Source organism: Stomoxys calcitrans, chromosome 1 (assembly GCF_963082655.1).
Source record: "Stomoxys calcitrans chromosome 1, idStoCalc2.1, whole genome shotgun sequence".
Classification (NCBI taxonomy): domain Eukaryota; kingdom Metazoa; phylum Arthropoda; class Insecta; order Diptera; family Muscidae; genus Stomoxys; species Stomoxys calcitrans.
Window position 1 is genome coordinate 20,916,149 of NC_081552.1, and position 25,256 is coordinate 20,941,404.

Consider the following 25,256-nt stretch of genomic DNA (forward strand, 5'->3'; position numbering starts at 1 on the left):
GTGTTAGGCCCCTCGACTTCCTTCGTCAATTTGGCTCAGAGCGGTCCAGATTTGGTTATAGCTGCCATATAGACTGATCCTCCGATTTAGGGTCTAAGGCCCATAAAAGCCACATATATTATCCGATTTTGCTGAAATTTGGGACAGTGAGTTGTGTTAGGCCCTTCGACATTTTTCTTCAATTTGGTCCAGATCGGTTCAGATTTGGATATAGCTGCCATATAGACCGATCCTCCGATTTAGGGTCTAAGGCCCATAAAAGCCACATTTATGGTCCGATTTCGCTAAAATTTGGGACAGTGAGTTATCTTAGGCCCTTTGACATGTTTCTTCAATTTGGTCCAGATCGGTTCAGATTTGGTTATAGCTGTCATATAGACTGATTTCTTGATTTATGGTTTTGGGCCCATAAAATGCTCATTTATTGTCCGATGACGCCGAAATTTGGAACAGTGAGTTAAGTTAAGCCCCTTGACATACTTTTGCAATATCGCACGAATCGGCCCAGATTTAGATATAGCTGCCATATAGACCGATATTTAGGTTTTAGGTTTTGGGGTCATAAAAGACGCATTTATTGTCCGATGTCGCTGAAATTTGAGACAGTGAGTTTGGTTAGGCTCATCGACGTCCTTCCTTAATTTTGCCCAGATCGGTCCAGATTTGAATATAGCTGTCATATAGACCGATCCATCGACTTAAGGTTTTGGGCCCTTAAAAGCGACATTAATTGTCCGATTTCGCTGAAATTTGGGACAGTGCTTTGTGTTAGGCTCTTCGACATTTTTATGCAACTTGGCCCAAATCGGTCCCGATTTGGATATAGCTGTCATGTAGACCGATATCTCGATTCAATGTCTTGGCCCCATAAAAGGAGCATTTATAATCCGATTTCACTGAAATTTGGCACAGTGACTTATGTTAGGCTTCTCGACATCCGTGTCGTATATGGTTCAGATCGGTTTATTTTTAGATATAGCTAATGTACTTATTAGTATATGGTCCAAATCGGAACATATTTGGATATAACTGATATGGGACATAAGGTATGAATTTTGCACCGGATTTTGAGGAAAGGTGGTTCACATTTATATCCGAGGTGGTGGGTATCCAAAGTTCGGCCAGGCCGAACTTTATGCCTTTTTACTTGTTTTTAATTTAATTTAATATTGTCGCAATTGGTAAACACATCAGTAATTTAACCCCAAAGTTTTATACAAATTTTGTGTCTTTGTGTGTGTTTGAGAGATGCTGACAAAGAGGAGGCTGTGAGCATTCCAAAACTGTGTGGCCTAATCTAGACTTGGAGTGGTCTACCGCTTTGCTGTCACTGGCAAGAACAGACATCTCAGTCATTGTGTCCGTCACGGCAAGTTACTGTCTAATCGGAAAACATGCTGACAGACTGAAGGTTGTCAGTAACGACTATTGCAGAACCTCACAGCTTCGTCGTCGAAGAAGAAGATACTATTGAACAGCTTCTGTGTGTGTCCCGCACTGGCAGTCAGAAGGATTTCCACTTTAGGTTTTCATTTCTTTGAGAACCTGTCTGATTTAGTTCTTGGGTTTTTTAAAGCGATCTGGGTGATTCAACGGTAGGAACTTGAAGGCACATTCCTTTTTCTGTCCCAGTGATATCACAATGGACGAAAACGTCTAAGTGAGTCTGATGGCAGACTGTCGCATAAACCTAACGTAACCTTACCTTGTGTGTTTTGGATTACCATAAGGGGGCATACAAAATTTCACTTAAATAGATGTACCCATCTCCGAGATCTGGCGTTTTTGAAAATTGTGGTTAGGGGTATCCGCCTTCGCGGATATCAAATATTTTGTCACGAATCCAAATCATGCAAAAAACTGAGAATTGAACCAGAAATGCCTTTGGAAATTGTAAAATACGAATCAGGTCTCGGTCAAAATTAAAAGTCGAATATCCCGAAACCAGTGGATATATTGTGGACCTCGAGCGGACATTTTTGTAGGTATTTTTGAGCACTATCCAGCAAAAAAAGAATTGGAAATCGGACCACAAGATCTCGCTAACACCTCAGCTATAACCATTCCAAAACCAAAGAGATATCTTTGCCCGTTCTCGCACTGCACATTTTTTACTATTTTTTTCGATTTTCTAACACTGTGCGTCGTGTCGGCACAGGATATCGTTAAGCGATCGCCATAATATTTCATATTTTGCTTATTGCAATCATATGGAGTAGTCATTGGGCAAAATGTCAGCAAAATCTGATAAGAATTGCGTCCTCTAAAGGCTCAACAAGTAAAATCTAGAGATCGGTTTATATGGGAGCTACATCTTAATATGGCCCATGTACAATGCTAACAGACCTACACTAACAGGAAGTATTTGTGCAAAATTTCAAGCGTCTACATTTACTCCTTCGCAAGTGAGCGTGCTTTCCACAGACAGACAGATGGCTAGAGCGACTTAAAATATCAAGACGATCAAGAATATATACTTTATGGGGTCTCAGACCAATGTTTCGAGGTGTTACAAACGGAATAGGTTAGTAAACGGTTAGTTAGTTAGGGGGTATCCCCATCCTATGGTGAAGGGTATACAAACGAAAGGATATGTATTTCTCTATATGTATTTCGTCTCTCTGGGACGGTCTAATATACATCCATTCACACATGTAGGTAAACAAATAAACATTGCCGTCGACATGTGGGGAAAAATAACAGCCGTATAACAAAAGGAACTAGGTACAAGCATACAGTCTTTCGTACATACATACATGTATATATGGGCTTTTCAGTCAAGTATGAATCACATGAGACACACTCAGCAACAACAACTGTTCAATATTTGTTTTAGTTTGGGGGAGTACACTATGGACATTTGCCCATTTTTTGCTGTTGTTTAGGGTGGCATAACTTTTGCAACTCACTTTTAGTTTATAGAGTATTAGTCGGTAGTAGTTCACCCAACATCATCATTAAGAGAGGAACAACTCACCATGACTCTATGGCCCGCAGAGTACACACCTCGATTAATGCTGCTGCTGCTGTTGCTGCTGCCGGCGGCTGTTGTTTTCTTGCTGTTTGCGTTGTTGCCAAAGGCAAGTGATACATATGCTATCATTGTGTTTAGCACCCCATCGTCACCCCCAAGAAAAGGCGCACGTATGTACGAGGTGTATATGTATCTGTGTTAATGTTTGATTGAGGATGGTTTCGAACTCAGCTACCAAGAGTTCGAAATCTATTTTTGCATTGTCAAGAGCTCCAAAGTAAAATTACCGCCCCGCTAAAACTAAACTAAACACAACAATTACATGAAAGTCTTGAGTCATTTACTGAACCCTTGATAGGTTATGGTCTCCCATCATATCATGTTTCGTTTAATGCTCTGCATATGTTACTTATGTTTACAAAGCAATATCTGATGAACTTTGACATGACATTGGAAGAGGTGAAGTGTGATGGAACAAAATTGAAAGACTTTGGAAAGGTAGCGTTATTGGCGAGAGGTTAAAATAACACTGTGTAACAAAATAAAACTTTTTCGAAAATAAAAGGAAAAACTGCACACATTATGCAAGTAGAGGCAAAACGAAAAAAAATGGGTATCGGCGTTTTGAAAATTCATTTCGAAAAGTAACCAAACAAGAGGGGGTTAGGGAAAATAATTTTGTGTTTTTTTTGCTCAAGTTAATATCGAGATTTTCGCGATATGTGTTATATATACACATTTTTGTTCATTGGCGACTCATAGTCGAATTTGGTAAGGAACGTTTTTGTCTTTGACATCATCCTACTAACATTCATTTTTATTGGCGAATCTCGCACCAAATTAGAAACAGTAATACTTAAAATCTAAAATGTACTTATTATTAAACCCACCACCATAGGATGGGGGTAAACTAATCTAGTCATTCTAGTCATTTTGTAACACCTCGAAATAAAGCATATATGTTCATGATCGTCTCGAATTTCTGATTCGAACTAGCCATGTCCGTCCGTCCGTCTGTCGAAATCACGATAGCGTTGCACAGATACCTTATATTCATGTAGGTCGCTGGGGATTGCAAATGGGCCATATCGGTTAAGACTTGGATATAGCTCCCATATAAACCGATCTCCCGATTTGACTTCCCGAGTCCATGGAAGCCACAATTTTTGTCCTATTACGCTGAAATTGCATAGCGCATAGTGTTCTGTTATGACTTCCAACAACTGTGTCAAGTACGGTCTAAAAAGGTCAATAACCTGATACAGCTCCGATATAAATTCATGGAATGTGTCCACCTATAACTAAGTTCTTAAGATTTGTATGACAAACATATCGCCATGAATTGGAGTGTTTGATATTCGCTCCAATCTGTTCTATAATACATCAAATGTATGGCAAATGTATTTTTCTTTTTTTATACCCTCCACCATAAGATGGGGGGTATACTAATTTCGTCATTCTGATTGTAACTACTCGAAATATTCGTCTGAGACCCCATAAAGTATGTATACTCTTGATCGTCGTGAAATTTTATGTCGATCTAGCCATGTCCGTCCGTCTGTCTGTCGAAAGCACGCTAACTTCCGAAGGAGTCAAGCTAGCCGCTTGAAATTTTGCACAAATACTTCTTATTAGTGTAGGTCGGTTGGTATTGTAAATGGGCCATATCGGTTCATGTTTTGATATAGCTGCCATATAAACCGATCTTGGGTCTTGACTTCTTGAGCCTCTAAAGTGCGCAATTATTATCCGATTGGAATGAAATTTTGCACGACGTGTTTTGTTATTATATCCAACAACTGTGCCAAGTATGGTTCAAATCGATCCATAACCTGATATAGCTGCCATATACACCGATCTGGGGTCTTGACTTCTTGAGCCTCTAGAGTGCGCAATTCTTATCCGATTGGGATGAAATTTTGCACGACGTGTTTTGTTATGACATCCAACAACTTTGCCAAGTATGGTTCAAATCGGTCCATAACCTGATATAGCTGCCATATAAACCGATCTTGGGTCTTGACTTCTTGAGCCTCTAGAGGGCGCAATTCTTATCCGATTGGAATGAAATTTTGAACGACGTGTTTTGTTGCGATATCCAACAACTGTGCAAAGTATGGTTCAAATCGGTTTATAACCTTATATAGCTGTCATATAAAGCTATCTTGGGTCTTGACTTCTTGAGCCTCTAGAGTGAGCAATTCTTATCCAATTTGAATGAATTTTGGCACGTAGTATTTTGTTATGATATCCAACAACTGTGCCAAATATGGTTCAAATCGGTTCATAACCTGATATAGCTGCCATATAAACCGATCTGGGATCTTGACTTCTTGAGCCTCTAGAGGTCGCAATTATTATCCGATTTGCCTGAAATTTTGTACGACGGATTCTCTCATGACCATTAACATACGTGTTTATTATGGTCTGAATCGGTTTATAGCCTGATATAGCTCCCATATAAATCGATCTCTCTATTTTACTTCTTGAGCCCACAAAGGGCCCAATTCTTATTCGAATTGGCTGACATTTTACACAGGTCTCCAACATATAATTTAATTTGGTCCAAACCGGACCATATCTTGATATCGCTCTAATAGCAGAGCAAATCTTTTCTTATATCCTTTTTTTGCCTAAGAAGAGATGCCGGGAAAAGAACTCGACATATGCGATCCATGGTGGAGGGTATATAAGAATCGGCCCGGCCGAACTTAGCACGCTTTTACTTGTTTTCTGTATAAACCTCACTCTCGCCTTTAATAAACAATGGACATATTTTTCGTTATCATCAAACCCATATTCATATCTCAAATTTAAAAGTGGCCCATATTGACATGAATATTCATTGCAATATCAAATATCGCATTCCCATCCTATGCCAGAGAATTTATAGAGTGTTGCATACCAAAATAAAAATATATGAAAATACCCCCTCTCCTACGGTGGTGGGTATAAAAATATTAAGTTTATGATTAGCGCTCTTATAATTATAGCTTAAAATTTATGACGTTTTCTAGCTACTCCAAGTCTAAATACAAAGAGAAATGACGCACATCTTTCATTCCACCAAATAAAAGCGAAAATAAACGAGAATCTGTTTTGCATTGCAAACCAGTTAAGAGCATTATAATCTGAAATTTTGTTTTTGGTCAAAAAAAATTTAAAATATTTTTTTTTTTATTAACATATAAGCGAAACAACTTTTAAACGACTAACCTAAATAAAGCACATGTCAATAGAATCATTAAAAATACAAAAAAAAAAATAAACAAGTAAAAGCGTGCTAAATTCGGCCGGGCCGAAACTTGGAAACCCACCACCATGGAATATGGTACAATTTATGGAAAATAAATTAAGTTGCAGGACATAATTTTATTCTACACTAGCTGGACAGGGCCCACTCCGCTGCGCCTTCTTTCACTCTCTTGTTTTATCTGAGCCCTATATTGACACGGCCAGGAAAAAAGTCTTGTTTGGTGGTGCTGGTACGGCCTTTCAAATATTGTATTTCGCCCCAATGTGGATATCCCAAATTTCTTACATTTGAGCCTTATATGGATATGGTCTGTGAATATGGCCGGTATGGGGGTGTTTTTGGGGGTGAGGTGGACACCCCTGTATATTATTCGTGCTCTAGTCTCAATTTACTTTCATTTGAGCCTCATATTGTCATTATTAGTCTATATATTATGACGGACTTTAGAGCTGGGGCGGCCGCCCTTGACTTCCAACCTTTAATAAGTATACCAAATTTTTGGTGTTCGAGTTATTATAAACAAACTAAATTTCGCGTAAATCGGTGCACCCATCTCCGAGATGTGTGGTTTTTGAAAAAATGGTGAGGGGAGGGTCCCCCCCCCCCCCCATTAAAGTTTGAATGTTGAATGTTACTTCATTATTTTGGCTTTGGTGGTGGAATGGAGTAGCCAAACCCTTTGCCCCAAAAGTGGATATCAGATTCAGACTCTACTTCCAAAAACCACATTTGAGCTACATATTACTATAGTCGGTATATGTGTGTGATCCAGAGGGGAGTTTATGAGATGAATCGTCCCTGAAGCACTTGGCCATAAAACAGATTTGAGCCACTTTCTGCCATAATCCACAAATATGTCCAGTCCCATGCACTTAGCCCTGAAAAATGTCAGTATCGAGCTCTACTGTTGAATTCCTTTTATTTGAACGGTAATCGCAATTGGTTTAGGGGGAGTTTATGGGGTGAAACTACCCTCAAACACTTGGCCTCAAAATTGCATATCAAATTCGTTTCTACTGTTAAATACCTATCATTTGAGCCCCTTATTGCCATAGTAGGCAAGCATTGCCGGTTTAAGGGGAGTTTAGGGGGCGGACTCTGAAATGGTATCAGCATTATGGTAGACCATGATTTTGTTTGTGCCCCATAATGTCAAGCATTTTGAAGTTGGTGATCAAGACATTCAGGATTACGGGTCTCATTCAGATCCACTCTAGTTAATTTTTATACCCACCACCGAAGGATGGGGGTATATATCCATTTCCGACCCTATAAAGTATATATATTCTTGATCAGCGTAAAAATCGAAGACGATCTAGACATGTCCGTCCGTCTGTCTGTTGAAATCACGCTAAAGTCTTTCAAAATAGAGATATTGAGCTGAAATTTTGCACAGATTCTTTTTTTGTCCATAAGCAGGTTAAGTTCGAAGATGGGCTATATCGGACTATATCTTGATATAGCCCCCATATAGACCGATCCGCCGATTTAGGGTCTTAGGCCCATAAAAGCCACATTTATTATCCGATTTTGCTGAAATTTGGGACAGTGAGTTGTGTTAGGCCCTTCGACATCCTTTGTCAATTTGGCCCAGATCGGTTCAGATTTGGATATAGCTTTCATATAGACCGATCCTCCGATTTAGAGTCTTAGGCCCATAAAAGCCACATTTATTATCCGATTTTGTTGAAATTTGGGGCAGTGAGTTGTGTTAGCCCCTTCGACATCCTTTGTCAATTTGGCCCAGATCGGTTCAGATTTGGATATAGCTGCCATATAGACCGATCTTCCGATTTAGGGTGTAAGGCCCATAAAAGCCACATTTATTATCCGGTTTCGCTGAAATTTGGGACAGTGAGTTGTGGTAGCCCCTTCGACATCCTTTGTCAATTTGGCCCAGATCGGTTCAGATTTGGATATAGCTGCCATATAGACCGATCCTCCGGTTAAGGGTCTTAGGCCCACAAAAGCCACATTTATTATCCGATTTTGATGAAATTCGGAACAGTGAATTATGTAAGGGTCATCGACATCCTTCGTTAATTTGGCTCAGATCGGTCCAGATTTGGATATAGCTGCCATGTAGACCAGTATCTCGATTTAAAGTCTTGGCCCCATAAAAGGCCTATTTATAATCCGATTTCACTGAAATTTGACAGAGTGACTTATGTTCGGCTTTTCGACATCCGTGTCGTATATAGTTCAGATCGGTATGAGGTATATGAGTATAAGGTATGAAATTTTTACCGAATTTTGATGAAAGATGGTTTACATATATATATATATATACATATATATACCCGAGGTGGTGGGTATCCAAAGTTCGGCCCGGCCGAACTTAACGCCTTTTTACTTGTTTTTGTATTGTTTATCGGCATGCAAAATCATATTTCAAAGCTACCACTTGGGATACCACATTTTAAGCATACGCAGGGTCTTCTGTATCAATTCCAATTTGAGGGTAAAAAGTGTACTTCTAGGGGAGACAAAGACATTTGATTGCTGTTCTATTCTATCCTGATCGGCCTTCATATATTATTTCATATTATTCATATATTATTCTTAATTCCTTTTTTTGGGTAGGATAGGGGGTGGGGGATTGCCTTCTGACACCTCCTTTCGTTGGAGTACAATATATTCTCGGTCATCCTACATGACAGTCTGACGTTTATTGGGAGGAGAAATATACGAAATCAAAAAATCAATCGGGAGATTCATATGGGAGCTATATCTATATCTAAACCGATATGGTCCATTTGCAATCCCCAACGACCTACATCGATATTTAGTATCTGTGCAGAATTTCAAGCGGCTAGATTTACGCGTTCGACCTCTATCATGATTTCGACAGACGCACTGACGGATATGGCTAGATCGACTCTGAACGTCGAGACGATCTATAACATATATACTTTATTGGGTCTTAGACTAATATTTGGAGGTGTGGCAAACAGAATGACTAGATTAGTACACCCCCACCCTATGGTGGTGGGTATAAAAAAGGAATATTTGATTGAATATAGAACACATTTCAATGTTTAATATATAAATTTTAGGTTCAATTTCAACAATGTGGGATATGCTATAAAGTCTCAAAAGCCAAATTACGCCAAAAAATTTCTACAACCATTTGTTAGAGAAAACGCATTTTTGGAAAATTATCACTAAACTCAATCTTCTATACATTCATAAAAATTCGTTAGTAAAATCAGCAAAAATGTTTGCTGTTATAGCATAAAGTCTGCTGAAAAAGGAACAGCAGTAATATTTTGCTAAAATAGCAAACATTTTCTATTTTTTTCAGACAACTGCCACGGTGGACGCCGCATCGGTTGATCAAAGGAAGGTTTGTAGAAAACTATTCAACAGAGCGCAACCCACAAGGGCGTGGCGTCCATAAGGATGTGCTAAAAAAATACAAGCGTCAGACTAAAAGGGTTCAGAACAAATCCTAAGTAGAATTCTTCAGCTCAGTGGAGGATGTATCTGAAGTCTCTAGGTTAAGAAAGATCCTATCCTTGAAACCTATTACGGTACGATACATTCAGAAGTCATGTGAATGTCTAGTGAAGAATGTCTTGTTTGTGCATCTCAGCCCCATTAAGGATGACACCATTTAATGTACAGAATTTAAGCTGCACCTTATGTATATGGCCACAGCTGTAATGCTCAGAGAGCTTTCTCTTTGGTCACAACAACGCAAACATAAATTTGCCCATGAACATTCGATTGAGCAACATTGGGAAATTTCTCACAATGAGTGCAGACCGATTCAAGTTTAAGCACAATGATAGAGGACCTTCTTTTTATAGCCGACCCCGAACGGTGGCTGAAGTGCGACACCTTTTTTGGGAAGGAGTTTTTTTATGGCTTAGTACCTCAAAAACGTCGCCGGACTACATAACGGGACACATATACCACCTGGGGGGATCCAGATCGTGAGGAGATGAGGGTATTACTAAAAGGACGTAAGGAGGAGGTCAGTATAGCTATTGGTCTCATAACGGGATACATAGGACTACATAACGGGACACATATACCACCTGTTCCGACTAGGACTACATAACGGGACAAAATTTCAGCGTTGGTTCTCCCCGCCTAGATAAGTATTGGTCTATTCGCGCTCCTGTAGAGCCAGTGGACTATCCTCGGATTCAGGCCCCATTTCGAGCCTACGGCCCATCTCATAGTGCCCAACATCTGTGAGCCTTCTCAGTTCGCTCCTGAATGTGACACTTTCAATTCAGTTTCCTGTCCAAGATCACACCTAAATATTTAACATTGGCAGATATCGAAATCGTCTTATTGGGTAAACGTGGGGCCCACCTTCGTCTTCCTCGTGAGACCTCTGGGTCTAGTCCAGTCATATGCCATATGCAAGACTCTTTCTGCCATTCTGCATAGCTGGTTCGTATCCCTACCCCTTAGAAGTATTATAATATAGTCTGCATAGCAGACGGGTTCAAATCCACCTTCAGTCAGCATCCGTAATAGGTTATGTAGCGTGCCTTGCAGTCTCTAAGGACAGGGTCCAACCGGTAATGGTCTAAGGATTAGATCAGTGTGTTGGCTCGCACATTGTTAAAAGCCCCCTCGATGCCAATGCATACCACCAGTGTGTACGTTGTGGCATCGAAGGATTCTTCTATTTTATGCACAACCTCGTGCAGGGCAGTCTCCACCGACCTTGACATAGGCATGATGTTTGTATTTAAGCAGTTCACTGGATGTCATACTCTTTATCATGATGTGCACAATACGTTCCATGATTTTGAGTAGAAAGAACGTAAGGCTTATGAGTCGGTCTGTAGGCCTTTGGTGTCGCATAACTTGCCTTGTCGGTCTTGGGTATAAACACCGCTCTTGCCTCCTGCAGGCTTTCGGAGTATATGCAAGTCCTAGGGACACTGTGAAAATGTTGGCCAGACGAGGCGCCAGATAGTCTGCCTCTTTCTGTAGTAACGCCGCAAATATTCCATCAGGTCGGGGTGACTTGAATGGTTTGAAGCTCCTCAAGGATTCCTTCACCATAAATTCCGTTATCATAAGCCTTCGATCAATGTCATTATTCCAAGATAGCGGTGCTTCCGTGAGTCCCTTCGTAGCCAGTGGAAAATGGATTTTCATCAAAAGCCTCAACATGTCCTCCGTTGTCTCTGCTCTTACTCCCATGTCGTCTAATGATAAGTGATTTTTTTATAGCCGAGTCCGAATGGCGTGCCGCAGTGCGACACCTCTTTGGGGAGAAATTTTTTCATGACCATGCATGCCAAATGCCGCCAGCATTAAAAGGGGATCACCACCGCTTTAAATTTTATCCGATGTTATCGCCAGATTAAGAACGCAGGCGTTCAGCGTTATAGTCGGACATAAGCGGACATAGGCTATAGTGGCACGAATTCGATATACACATTCAAGGCGAAGTGTCCCAACCCTTAAATGATATTAGAGAGTTAAAGAAGGCTCAGCGGAGCGGGCCCGGTTCGGCTAGTAGGCTATAGCTGTACGAATTCGATATACACATTCAGGGCGAAGTGTCCCAACCCTTAAATGATATTGGAGAGTTTAAGAAGGCTCAGCGGAGCGGGCCCGGTTCGGCTAGTTTGGTAAAACTATGCATGTTTTCTTCGTTTTTTTTATTTTTTTTTTTTTCATTTATAATATTTGTACAATGAAGTTGATCGAAAAATGTACTTATGACAATTTTATGAAAGTCAAGAAACCTATGGTGTGCGTTTGTTCATCTTGTTATGAACATAGCTATTCAGGCGTCATCATGTACCATTTCCGGTTCAAAAGAATCACAAAGATATAATGGAAACAAAAAAAAAAGATAAAAGTGCTCGCAATTGTTTAGGACACGCAATTGCTTTGGATTAAAGAGAATATTTTATTAAATGTTGCCACTCAAACGCAACTGGAAACAATTGAGAGGGCAGCATACATGAGTGGGGATACACTGCAGTGATTTGTTAATGTTTAGCATGTTATATGTATTATTGTTAATAACACACTGTTGATGTTGTTATTGTTAATGTTGATAGTACATAATATTTGATTTATCTATAGAAGCTTTTTGGATTTATATAATTTCCTTTGTCTTGTTAATATCAGTGAGATTCGCTTTAGAGTTGTTGTTAGCGACGACACAGAATGGCACATTAATTGGTTTTAGGTATTAAACGTGTTTTTACCATTTGAAAAAGTTTTCCTGGCCCTGGCTGTAATCGACTGTTGAGTCGAGCGGTAGCTTCAACTTGATGACAACGATTATTACGATGATGATCTTTGCGACGCCTGGGAAAGGTGGCAGCGCACGAAGAGTGAGGATTTTGTGTGGGTTTCTTTAAATCATATTTCACAAAATTTAACAAATCCTCGAATTTCTGTCGAAAATTGCTCGTAGACAAAGTGTTGGAGGTGAGTGAAGCCGTCTTGATGCTGTTCTTGTATGGGGGGAGTGTAGCCAAAAAAGTATTTTAAGAAATTCGTTGCTAATGATTTCTTGGAAGGTGGTTGGTTCTTTGATCCCTGATAACTTCTTTTTTCATATGTGAGTATTTCACAATATTTGTTATTTTTTTTGGGGATTTTCCAATGAATTTTAAGGGGGATTCTGTTTTTGTTGTTGTTTTTGGTAGTTGTTTCTTTTTTTGTAATCCTTTGACAGTCTTCCAAAGTTGGGCATGCAACAATCGCAGTCAACTACAGTTGGATTCTATCCTCCCCTTTTATTCGCAAAGAATTTTGAATCTGATTGTGGAGTGGTGACGTTCTTCGTTGATGGTGGTGGTGGGTAGTTTATACAGTACTCTCTCTCTCTCTCCGTTTACTTTGTAGGTGGGTGGTTGTTTGGTCTTTAGGTTGGTTGTTGTGTTCGAACAACAAAGGCGAGTCCCTTTCAAACTAAAAGGCAGCAATTTTTTTTTCATTTACAAAAACAAAAATTCGTCATTTGGTATGAGCAATGCTTGCTGGTATTTGTTGTTGTTGTTTGCTTATATTAAGCCACGGAAAACTAAGAAGGGAAAACTGAGCCGCGACAACGTGTGTAATATTAGACGACGCGCCAGTATTTAGTCAGTTATAGCCTTGCTGGTGGATGTCAAACGAAGGGGGATTTTTGGTTTGGTTAGTTTGGATTTCTAAGGGTTCGTTGCACTCCTTGGCTAAGGGGGGTTTATTTTCAGCTGGCCAGTCTGCTTAATGTTGTTGTTGTTGTTGCTGCTCGCGATGTCTCAAATTGTCAAAGAAGAAATCTTTACAATTGGACATTGAATTGGTCGCAATTCTTTTATGGTTTTTAAACTTTTTATTTTAATTTTTTTTTCTCTTTTGTTTAACGTTTCTTGATGCTGTTGGTGGCCTCCAGAATTATTTTTTGTCAAACATTTGATGCCAACGAAAATTAAATTGATTTTTCTATTAATTGTTTTGCTCTTTTAAAAACAACAAAATACATATAAATTTGTATTCTTTTTGGGGGTAAAATATATATTTTCCTCTTTTTTTTTTGTGTTTCGCCAAAACTTTTTCTTTGCTTGCAAAAATCGCAATTAATAAACAACAACAAAAACAATGCGCACACAAAAATCTTTAGTATTATTTCGAGAATATCTTCTTCAATTCGTTTCGGACCGCCGCGCCGCTTTCGTCAATTGTATGTATTTAACGCGCTCACCGCTGCCAACAAACTAAACAGTAAATGAGAGACAACCAGCGACATCGCACCTAATCACCACTCACCACATGCCTAAAATGCGGGGAGAGAGAATATAAAAAAGAGAACCTCCCCATACCACCCAACAAAAAAAACGCAATAGACAACGCACTCGCAGATCCAATATGAATTTTTTTTTCTGTACTTCTCTATTCATCCGGTAAACAAGCTGACAACAACTGGCAGCATATGTACATGCCATGGATTTTATATTACAGCAGCAAAAACAACAACACAAGGCAATTATATCATGCCTTGATTCTCAGTACAAGCAGAGCAGTAAGTGAACAAACCATTCAATGCAAGGGAGATATTATTTAATTGGGAGAGTTGAAAATAAAAGAGAGAGAGAGAGAGAGAGAGCAAATGCTAATGGGATTTTGTGCTGTTTATGCATTTTATAAAGTGGTGAATAAAGAAAATGCTGTCCGCCTGTATTATTTGCTCATCATTGTTGTAAACGACATTGTTATTACAACATTTCACAGAGGTGGGATGTAGATATGGAACATACAACACTCATTAAAAACAATAAATAAGGAGACAAATATTTACAAAAATTAGAGTAGAAACAAAACAATAATAATTATTATAAAACAAGTAAGAGCGTGATAAATTTGGCCGGGCCGAATCTTACCCTCCACCATGAATCGCATTTGTCGAGTTCTATGCGCAGTGACTCTTTTTAGGCAAACAAAGAATACTGAATAAGAACTGTTGTGCTATTGGAGCTATATCAAGTTATAGTCCAATTCGGACCATAAATGAATGCTGAACATTGTAGAAGACATTGTGTAATATTTCACTTTATTCGGATGCGCTTTATAGGATAAGAATGGACCGATTTAAACCATACTTAGCGCAGTTGTTGGAAGTGATACCAAAACACCACGTGCAAAATTTCAGTCAAATCGGATGAGAATTGCGCCCTCTAGGGGCTCAAGAAGTCAAGACCTAAGATCGGTTTATATGGCAGCTATATCACAACATGGATCGTTTTGGCCCATTTAGGGCCAACCGGCCTACACAAATAAAAATTATTTGTGCAAAATTTCAAGCGGCTAGCTTTACTCCTTCGAAAGTAAGCTTTCTTTCGACAGACAGACGGACGGACCGTGGCTAGACCGACTTAAAATGACATGACGATCAAGAATATATATACTTTATGGGGTCTCAGACGAATATTTCGAGGTGTTACAAACAGAATGACGAAATTAGTATACCCCCATCCTATGATGGAGTGTATAACAAGTTAAAGCGTGCTAAGTTCGGATGGGCCAAATCTTAAGTATCTGCTCATAGGCAAACAAAGGATAAAGGATAAGAATTGCTATGCTATCGAAGCTATGTCAGGTTATGGACCGATTCAAGCCATACTTGGTTTGTAGTTTGGAAGTCATTGAGCAAAATTTCAGCCAAATCAAATAAGAATCAGGAGATCGGTTTATATGGGAGCTATAGCACGTTATAAACCGATTTTGACCATACTTGACTTAGTTGTTGGAAGACAAAACAAAACACTTTAAGCTAAATCGGATAATAATTGCACATTTTAGATGATAAAGAAGTCAAGATCCCAGATCATCTTATATGGCAGCTATACAACGTTATGGTCCGATTTAGATCATACTTGGCACAGTTGTTGGAAGTCATAACAAAACATCTCGCGCAAAATTGCAGCCACATCGTATGAGACTTACGTACTGTAAGGGCTCAAGAAGTCAAGACCTGAAACCGGTTTAAATGGCAGCTATTTTAGATTATGAACCGATTTGTACCATACTTAGTAACATACTAAGCGCTTAGTTTTGTGAAGTCAAATCCGATAAGAATTGCGCCCACTAGAGGCTCAAGAAGGCAAGATCCTAGATCAGTTATATGTCGGCTATACCATAATATGGACCGATATGGTCCGTTTACAATCCAAACCGCATAATATCCCAACTGCTCTAATAAGAAGTAGTTGTGCAAAATTTCATGTACCGAGCTTTACTCCTTGGAAAGTTAGCGTACTTTCGACAAACAGACGAACGTGCAGAGGAAAATAAACTTAGAACATCAAGACAATCAAGAATATATATACTTTGTTAGGTCTCAGATCAATATTTCGATGAGTTACAAACGGAATGACGAAATTAGTTTACCCCCATCCTTTGGTGGAGGGTATAACAAATTAAAAACAAATTCTTAAAGTACATTTTTTATAATTTATTAAATCTTGTTAGCCTTTTTTTAATAATAAAAATAAAACAAGTAAAAAGGCATGAGGTTTGGCCGGGCCGTACCTTGGATACCCCTACTCAGATATCTTCTCTTTATATAAAAAAGTCGCGTGATTGACTAATCACTGCCCAAAACGGCTAAAGCTAGAATAGTGACATTGTGCGCGAATGTTGGTCTTGGGTCAGAGGCACGAGCTAAGGCGGGCGTTGGTGATATTCGTTCGTTTAGGTACTAAAAAGTACCAAACAGTACGAAAATGGTGACAGTTTGGCTGGGGCGAACCAAAAGGGGTAGAATTGTGCGCAATTTTTTGCGCCCAAATCAAAGAGCGTCTCAAAATAATAAAATTTAGCAAAAAAATGTCTCAAAATCTTACCGGAAGTGGGAGAAATAGTACGTTTAGTGGGCACCCCAATTGATACTATTTAATCTTTTTTTTTTGTAAATTTAGACAGAGCTCTGAAAAGTTTTAAATGTTGGTACATTATGTCAATCTAAATTGGGTGGGTAAATGAGTTTTCGGAAATCTGTACATTTGGGTACTATAAAAGTACCAAAAATGTACGAAATGGGTTAGCTTTGCACAGTGCGAACGAGTAGAGCTAGAACTTGGAGATTTGGCTTAAATGATGTCGTTGTGTTGTAATGGGAGTCGAAAGAAAAAATTGAACAGATAGTTCACGAAATGGGAGAGAACGTGCGATTGGTACCGACATTTATAACATTGGTACTTTTTTTACGGATTGAGTTAGAGCTCTGGAATTTGGCATGTAACTACAACTCGGAAATGTTTGATGGGAGACTGAATCTTTTTTTTTCAAAATTCGTCATGTTTGGTACCAAAAATAGTGCGAAATTGTACGAAATAGTATATATTCGGCTACAGCTGTAGTGTTGACAAAAACACCATAAGTTGTACCGAGTTATTGATGCTGTATTCGTTCCAGAATTAGAAAAACCCATACATAAGTGCCGCAATTGGTACTATTTGGTACTTTCTTTACAGATTGAGTTAGAACTCTGAAATTTTGGATACACGTACACTTTAACTTGAGCGACTAAAAGATTTTTTTCAAATTCGTACATTTTGGTACTAAAACGTACTAAATGATACTTTCTCGGTTACTCCCTAACAGTATATATCGGGCGACTAGAAGATTTCTTTGAAATTCGTACATTTAGGTACACAGACGTACAAAATAGTACTTTCCTTACGGATTGAGCTAGAGCTCTGAAATTCGAAATACAGGTACACCTGGAGAGTATATAGAGGGCTAAAACGTACAAAAAGTTACTTTCTTAACAGATAGATCTACAGCTTTCAGAAGATACAGTAACACCTTGACTGTATATATTGAGCGAAAAGAAGATTTTTTAAAAACATTTAGGCACGTACAAACATACAATATTGTACTTCCTTTATGGATTTAGTTAGAGCTCTAAAATTTGGGATACCGCTACACCTTGGGAGTGTATACCGAGCGACTAGAATAATTTTTTGAAATTTGTATATTTAGGTACCAAAACGTACAAAGTTATACTTTTCTTACAGATTGAGCGATAGCTCTCAAAACTAGGATACAGTTACACCTTGACAATATATATTGGGCAACTGGAAGATTCGTTTGAAATACACGTATGTACATTTAGGTACAAAAACGTACAGAATAGTACTTTATTTACGGATTGAGCTAGAGCTCTCAAATACATTTACACCTTTACAGCATTTATTAAGCGACCAGAAGATTTTTTTTTAATTCGTACATTTCGGTACTTAAACGTACGTAATGGTAATTTCTTTACAGATTGAGCTACAGCTGTCAAAATTGTGCTACAGTTACAAGTTGACAGTATTGACATATTGGGCGACTAGGAGATTTCTTTGAAATTAGTATATCTAGATGCTAAATCGTAAAAAGTGGTACTTTCTTTATGGATTGAGTTAGAGCCCTTAAATTAGGATTCAAATTCATCTTGACAGTATATATTGGGCCACTAGAAGAGTTTTCCGAAATTCGTACATTTAGGTAGTGAAAAATTCAAAATACGAAATAATTATTCATCTAAATACTCAATGGTTCAAGTGACACCTTAAACTAAAAACACGTACGGAAAATGGAAAAAGTAAATTCAATACTACTTTAGGTACTTTTACGTACTTCCTTTACGGATTGAGCCAGAGCGTTACATTTTGGGATACAGGTACACCTTAACAGAATATATTGGGCGACTACAAGATTTTTTTGAAAGTCGTACATTTTGGTACTAAAACATATAAAATGGTACTTTTTATTTACCACATTTCGGCAAATCCGTTAAAAATGCACCATTTAAGAATCCATTGCAGCTATATAAAAATATGATCCGATCTGGACCCGAGTGACCTAACACAACTAACTGTCCCAAGTTTCGAAAATATCGGATAACAAATGGCCTTGATATATATCAAGACTACATCAAAATATGATCCCCTGTGCATGATATTCGGGAAGGATATGTAGGGATCAAATGCGACTCCCTGCACCAAATTTCAGCAAAATTGGGTTATAAATATTCCATTTATGGATGATTAGTCTATATGGGTTTAACAAGACTCTCTGCACGAAATCGGGTAATAAATGGGTTTATTATGACCCCAATACCAGATTTTTGCAGAAAATTCCCCAAAGTTTGATCTTTGTAGCTAATATTGTTAAAATTTTCTTTCCTAAAACACTTATAAAATCTTGTTTTCTAAAAAATTAAGTTTCTTCAACTCATTTCATTTTTTAAATTAGTCTCATAAATATTTCATTATTTCATAACTCCCTTCTCTGATGTAACAGCATGCAAAGCCATCTCCATGCTTATGGGAATTAATCTCTTATTTGCTCTCTCTCTATTTCTCCAACTTAAATTACTTATTGGTTTTGTTTTTGGGGTTGTTTATTATTTACATCCCGTCACTCAGTTTGCTGATGTTCTCCCATATCCATATATGCGAAGCCCCCATTTCATGGTGAATTTACCTCTCTTCTATTCTCAAATTGTTTGTGTTTTATAAGTAAGGTTTGCTTTTGTGTCTGGTCTGGTTTGCCGAAGCCCTAAACTAGAACAAATAAAAATACATTTTTTTAAAGCGGAAATGCAAATTGTATATCAACATAATACTATGCATCGTTTCTTTAAAAAGTGTTAATTTTCAAAATGCAAAAGAACTTGCCTAAGTTTAAGAAACTAAATTTAGAGAAATTTGGTGATTATTCAAATGTTCCCATTGTCTTAATAGGGTGACTCAAAGCTAAGATAAAATTAATAATGTGGTAACATTATAGCAGAAGGCGGTAGAAAAATTAAGAAAATAAGAAACATTTTATTTCAATTTAATGTATTTTATTTTGTTCTGTTCTTCTTTTATTTTATTTTATTTTATTTTATTTTATTTTATTTTATTTTATTTTATTTTATTTTATTTTATTTTATTTTATTTTATTTTATTTTATTTTATTTTATTTTATTTTATTTTATTTTATTTTATTTTATTTTATTTTATTTTATTTTATTTTATTTTATTTTATTTTATTTTATTTTATTTTATTTTATTTTATTTTATTTTATTTTATTTTATTTTATTTTATTTTATTTTATTTTATTTTATTTTATTTTATTTTATTTTATTTTATTTTATTTTATTTTATTTTATTTTATTTTATTTTATTTTATTTTATTTTATTTTATTTTATTTTATTTTATTTTATTTTATTTTATTTTATTTTATTTTATTTTATTTTATTTTATTTTATTTTATTTTATTTTATTTTATTTTATTTTATTTTATTTTATTTTATTTTATTTTATTTTATTTTATTTTATTTTATTTTATTTTATTTTATTTTATTATACCCTCCACCATAAGATGGGGGGTATACTAATTTCGTCATTCTGTTTGTAACTACTCGAAATATTCGTCTGAGACCCCATAAAGTATATATATTCTTGATCGTCGTGAAATTTTATGTCGATCTAGCCATGTCCGTCCGTCTGTCCGTCCGTCCGTCCGTCCGTCCGTCCGTCTGTCTGTCGAAAGCACGCTAACTTCCGAAGGAGTAAAGCTAGCCGCTTGAAATTTTGCATAAATACTTCTTGTTAGTGTAGGTCGGTTGGTATTGTAAATGGGCCATATCGGTCCATGTTTTGATATAGCTGCCATATAAACCGATCTTGGGTTTTGACTTCTTGAGCCTCTAGAGTGCGCAATTCTTATCCGATTGGAATGAAATTTTGCACGACGTGTTTTGTTATGATATCCAACAACTGTGCCAAGTATGGTTCAAATCGGTTCATAACCTGAAATAGCTGCCATATAAACCGATCTGGGGTCTTGACTTCTTGAGCCTCTAGCGTGCGCAATTCTTATCCGATCAGAATGAAATTTTGCACGACGTGTTTTGTTATGATATCCAACAACTGTGCCAAGTATGGTTCAAATCGGTTTATAACCTGATTTAGCTGCCATATAAATCGATCTTGGGTCTTGACTTCTTGAGCCTCTAGAGTGCGCAATTCTTATCCGATTGGAATGAAATTTTGCACGACGTGTTTTGTTATGATACCCAACAACTCTGCCAAGTATGGTTCAAATCGGTCCATAACCTGATATAGCTGCCATATAAAGCGATCTGGGGTCTTGACTTCTTGAGCCTCTAGAGAGCACAATTCTTATCCGATTTGAATGAATTTTTGCACCAAGTATTTCGTTATAATATCCAACAACTGTGCTAAGTATAGTTGAAATCGGTCCATAACCTGATATAGCTCTCATATAAACAGATCTGGGGATTTGACTTCTTGAGCTTCTAGAGGGCGCAATTCCTATCCGATTTGGCTGAAATTTTGCATGACGTATTTTTACTTTCAACAACTGTGTCAAATAAGGTTCAAATCGGTTCATAACCTGATATAGCTGCCATATAAACCGATCTGGGATCTTGACTTCTTGACCCCTAGAAGTCGCAATTATTATCCGATTTGCCTGAAATTTTGTACGACGGATCCTCTCATGACCATCAACAAACGTGTTTATGATGGTCTGAATCGGTCTATAGCCCGATACAGATCCCATATAAATCGTTCTCTCTATTTTATTTCGTGAGCCCCAATGGGCGCAATTCTTATACGAATTGGCTGAAATTTTACACAGGTCTCCAAGATATAATTTATTTGTGGTCCGAACCGGACCATATCTTGATATCGTTTTAATAGCAGAGCAACTCTTTTCTTATATCCTTTTTTGCCTATGAAGAGATGCCGGGAAAAGAAGTCGACAAATGCGATCCATGGTGGAGGGTATATAAGATTCGGCCCGGTCGAACTTAGCACGCTTTTACTTGTTCTAATTCATTTCATTTCATTTCATTTCATTTCATTTCATTTCATTTCGATTCATTTCATTTCATTTCATTTCATTTCATTTCATTTCATTTCATTTCATTTCATTTCATTTCATTTCATTTCATTTCATTTCATTTCATTTCATTTCATTTCATTTCATTTCATTTCATTTCATTTCATTTCATTTCATTTCATTTCATTTCATTTCATTTCATTTCATTTCATTTCATTTCATTTCATTTCATTTCATTTCATTTTATTTTATTTTATTTTATTTTATTTTATTTTATTTTATTTTATTTTATTTTATTTTATTTTATTTTATTTTATTTTATTTTATTTTATTTTATTTTATTTTATTTTATTTTATTTTATTTTATTTTATTTTATTTTATTTTATTTTATTTTATTTTATTTTATTTTATTTTATTTTATTTTATTTTATTTTATTTTATTTTATTTTATTTTATTTTATTTTATTTTATTTTATTTTATTTTATTTTATTTTATTTTATTTTATTTTATTTTATTTTATTTTATTTTATTTTATTTTATTTTATTTTATTTTATTTTATTTTATTTTATTTTATTTTATTTTATTTTATTTTATTTTATTTTGTTTTATTTTATTTTATTTTATTTTATTTTATTTTATTTTATTTTATTTTATTTTTTTGTATTATTAATTTTATTTTTTTTCTTTTGTTGGATATTTAAAAAAATCGTCTTCATTGTTTGACATACCACTGTTGGTAAACAAACGCACACATACAAACCATCCACTAAGACTCTCTTTTATTTTATCCATTCTCTTTGGTTCTAGAAACAATCAACGACTCTCTTCAATCCATATTTTTATTTCTGTTCTGTTCTTAAATCTATTACAATTTTAATCTAGCGCGCACACACATAAGCATCTCAAAACAACCATTAAGTGTGAATGGGGCTTTTTAATGAAAATAATGTGAATGTAATACTCCCACGGCTTTCAAAGTCAAATCTTTTCCAAACAAAGCGGAAAATTTAGCGCTTATTTATGCATAGATTTAATTAATAAAATTCCAACAATTCATGCTTTATTAAAAAGATTAGTCCCAATCTAAAGCTTAATTATGAACATTTTCATTCTCACACATAAAACCAAATATAAACTGTTCAATAAAAAGCTTGACTTAAGTGTTTTTAGGTGGTGTGTATGCACATTGAAGATGCTAATGTTTCCGGTGATTTAAATGATAATTTCCTTATAATATTTAATAAACTTTGGTTATGAGAAATTCTTTTGTATTTGATAGATAATAACATAGAAATTTAAAAGCAAATATACTAAAATACTCTTCGTTCTGCTCAAACTTTAAAATGATTTTCCGAGGTTTTCTATAGGAAAGTAATTTTCAAAAGTTTACATCGATAATAAATAAAAGAAAAATAAAATTCTCCTTAAATGTTATTTTGGAAAAGTTTGCTATTTTTAGTGAAACTTAGATTCAATTTCGTCCTTCATGTTTTTAAGAAATCATAACGGGTGACTTGCTGATATATGGGAGCTAAACTGATGTAGACTATGCAAAGCAATGAAAAGAGGAAACCGATTCTTCGCCCTACACCATTGTGCAAAAACTCTTGTTCTCAGAGATGGTTGCATTGTAACAAGAGAAACTTTGATTGTGAAAAAAAATCTTGATTTTGAATCAAAATTTGTGGTATACAATAAATGTAAGGGGATCTAGCAGCCTTGAAATTTAAGAATCTGAGGTAGGAGTGGTTGAAGAGGAGTAACTTGAATTCCCGGACACAACTCGCATAAACGATTGCAAGTCTTGCATAAGTGCCATTTGTCGAACCATTCGCCATTTGTAGAAGGGCTAAACAGTGCGAAGGCGATGGAAAGTTGAAAATCTGTACATACACGTTTCCCGGAATGCCAGGACTCTTTGTCCTGTTGATAACCGGGAAAAACGGAACGACTACTTGCTTTTGGTAATGGCTACGACAATAACAGAAACCATAAGCGGACACTGCGCGACAAGCTTTTTGGCGACACCTGAGTTATGGTGAGTGTAAAAGCTGTCTTGAGACGAATTTGGTTCTCAAACACAACGATATTTCCGGAAATGTGTAGGCGATGGAATATGCTAGGAAGAGTTTATCTAAGGTGAGGAAATCTAGTAGAAGGACATGACAGTACAAGGGTGATATCAAGATTGGAATCTATACATTAATGCCGGAATGGCAATGCTCTCTGGCCTGTGGTTAGCCGAACGCAACAGCCGAACTTCTTGCTCTCGACAAGAGGTCACTGAGTACTGTAACAGAAGTCCGAATCAGGCACTGTGCAATACATCCTATGACTGCATGTAAGGGAATCGAAGGCCACCGTGGCCCAGATGTTAACATGTTTGTCTTTGACGCCCAAAAACTGGTTTCAAATACGGGCGTGAACATCACAAAATTTTGAATTGTGATTATGCCCTTACTAATGGTGGCTTAAAGTGCTTTTAGTAAAATACTCTCTTGGCTAACAGTTAAAAAATTTAATGATTTATGTATTCGCTCAACGGGTTCAGGGTCATTGGATTTTGGATGTTAGGTGTACTCCATTCTTAAGAGTCTTTATTTGAGCCCGATATGCTCATGGGGATTATGGGAGTAAGAAGGCTCCCAGGGTGGCGGTTGGTGGGTTTAGTGGGTGGTGTGGACCCCCAGAAACGTGGTACCGAAAATGGGTATGAATTTCGTGATCTACTCCCAAATACCTTTCATTTGAGTCCCATATTGCCTTGACCCGTAAATATGTAAGTCCGATTTGTGGGAGTTTTCTGGGTGAGTTGGTCCCCAGACACTTGGCCCTGAAAAAAATATCCGCATCGTGCACTTCTCTCAAATACCATTTATTTTAACCCCATATTGCCATTGGTTAGAGGGAAGTTTATGGGATGAAGCGTACCCCAAACACTTGGCCCCGAAATTAGTTATCATATTCGTTTTCTAATCTCAAATACCTTTCATTTGGTCAGTAATTTTGTACTCTTGGGTAAGGAGCGGTGCCCCAAATACATGATCCCACATTTGGATATAAGATTCGTATTCTATTGCCAAATACCTTTATTTGAGCTCCATATTACGATGGTCAATAAATGATTGCTGTTTGTAGGGTGTTCTTGGGAAGGGTAGACCCCCAGGAAATTTTTCCCGAAAATGGGTACCGATTTCGTGCTTTACTCCCCAATACTTTTTATTTCAGCCCCACATTGACGTGGTCGGTAAATATGTCCGTTTTAGGTGTGTTTTGGGGAGTGAGATTGTCCCCCAAACACTTAGCCCTAAAAATAAATCAACATCGTGCGCTACTCTCAATATCATTTATTTGAACCCCATATTGCCATTGGACTCAAAGTTGGATATCAAATTAGTTTTCTAATCTCAAATAACTTTCATTTTAACCCGCCATGGTGAGCAAATACGTCCTATTTGGGGGTTGTTATGGGGGTGGGACGTCCGCTAGATAGTAGGTCCCGAATGTTGATTTTAGATTCGTGGTCTACCCAAAATACCTCTTATTTGCGCCTTATATTTGCATAGTCAGCAAACATGTCCGGTTTGGGGCATTCAGTATCTTTCTCTGAAAATATATACAAGCTTCGTATTCTACTCCAAAGTACCTCTTATTTGAGCCCCATATTGCAAATGGTCAGCAAATAGTTTTTATTTGG

At 36.8% G+C, this 25,256-nt stretch overlaps 1 protein-coding gene across 4 annotated transcripts in view; it reads right to left on the reverse strand.

The window, feature by feature from the left end:
- Positions 1-25,256, reverse strand: part of LOC106093484 (ral guanine nucleotide dissociation stimulator-like 1) — a 122,538-nt gene that overhangs the window by 45,248 nt on the left and 52,034 nt on the right. Inside the window, exon 1 of one of the 4 annotated variants that reach the window (XM_013260541.2) lies at positions 12,425-14,240. The exons of 1 other annotated variant lie outside the window; for it this stretch is intronic. In XM_013260541.2, the coding sequence (XP_013115995.1) occupies positions 12,425-12,427 (3 nt within the window). In that variant the 5' untranslated portion in view covers positions 12,428-14,240. Of the gene's footprint in view, positions 1-12,424; positions 14,241-25,256 lie in introns of those variants that run through there. 2 more of the 4 variants (XM_013260542.2, XM_013260544.2) reach the window with 2 other exon arrangements.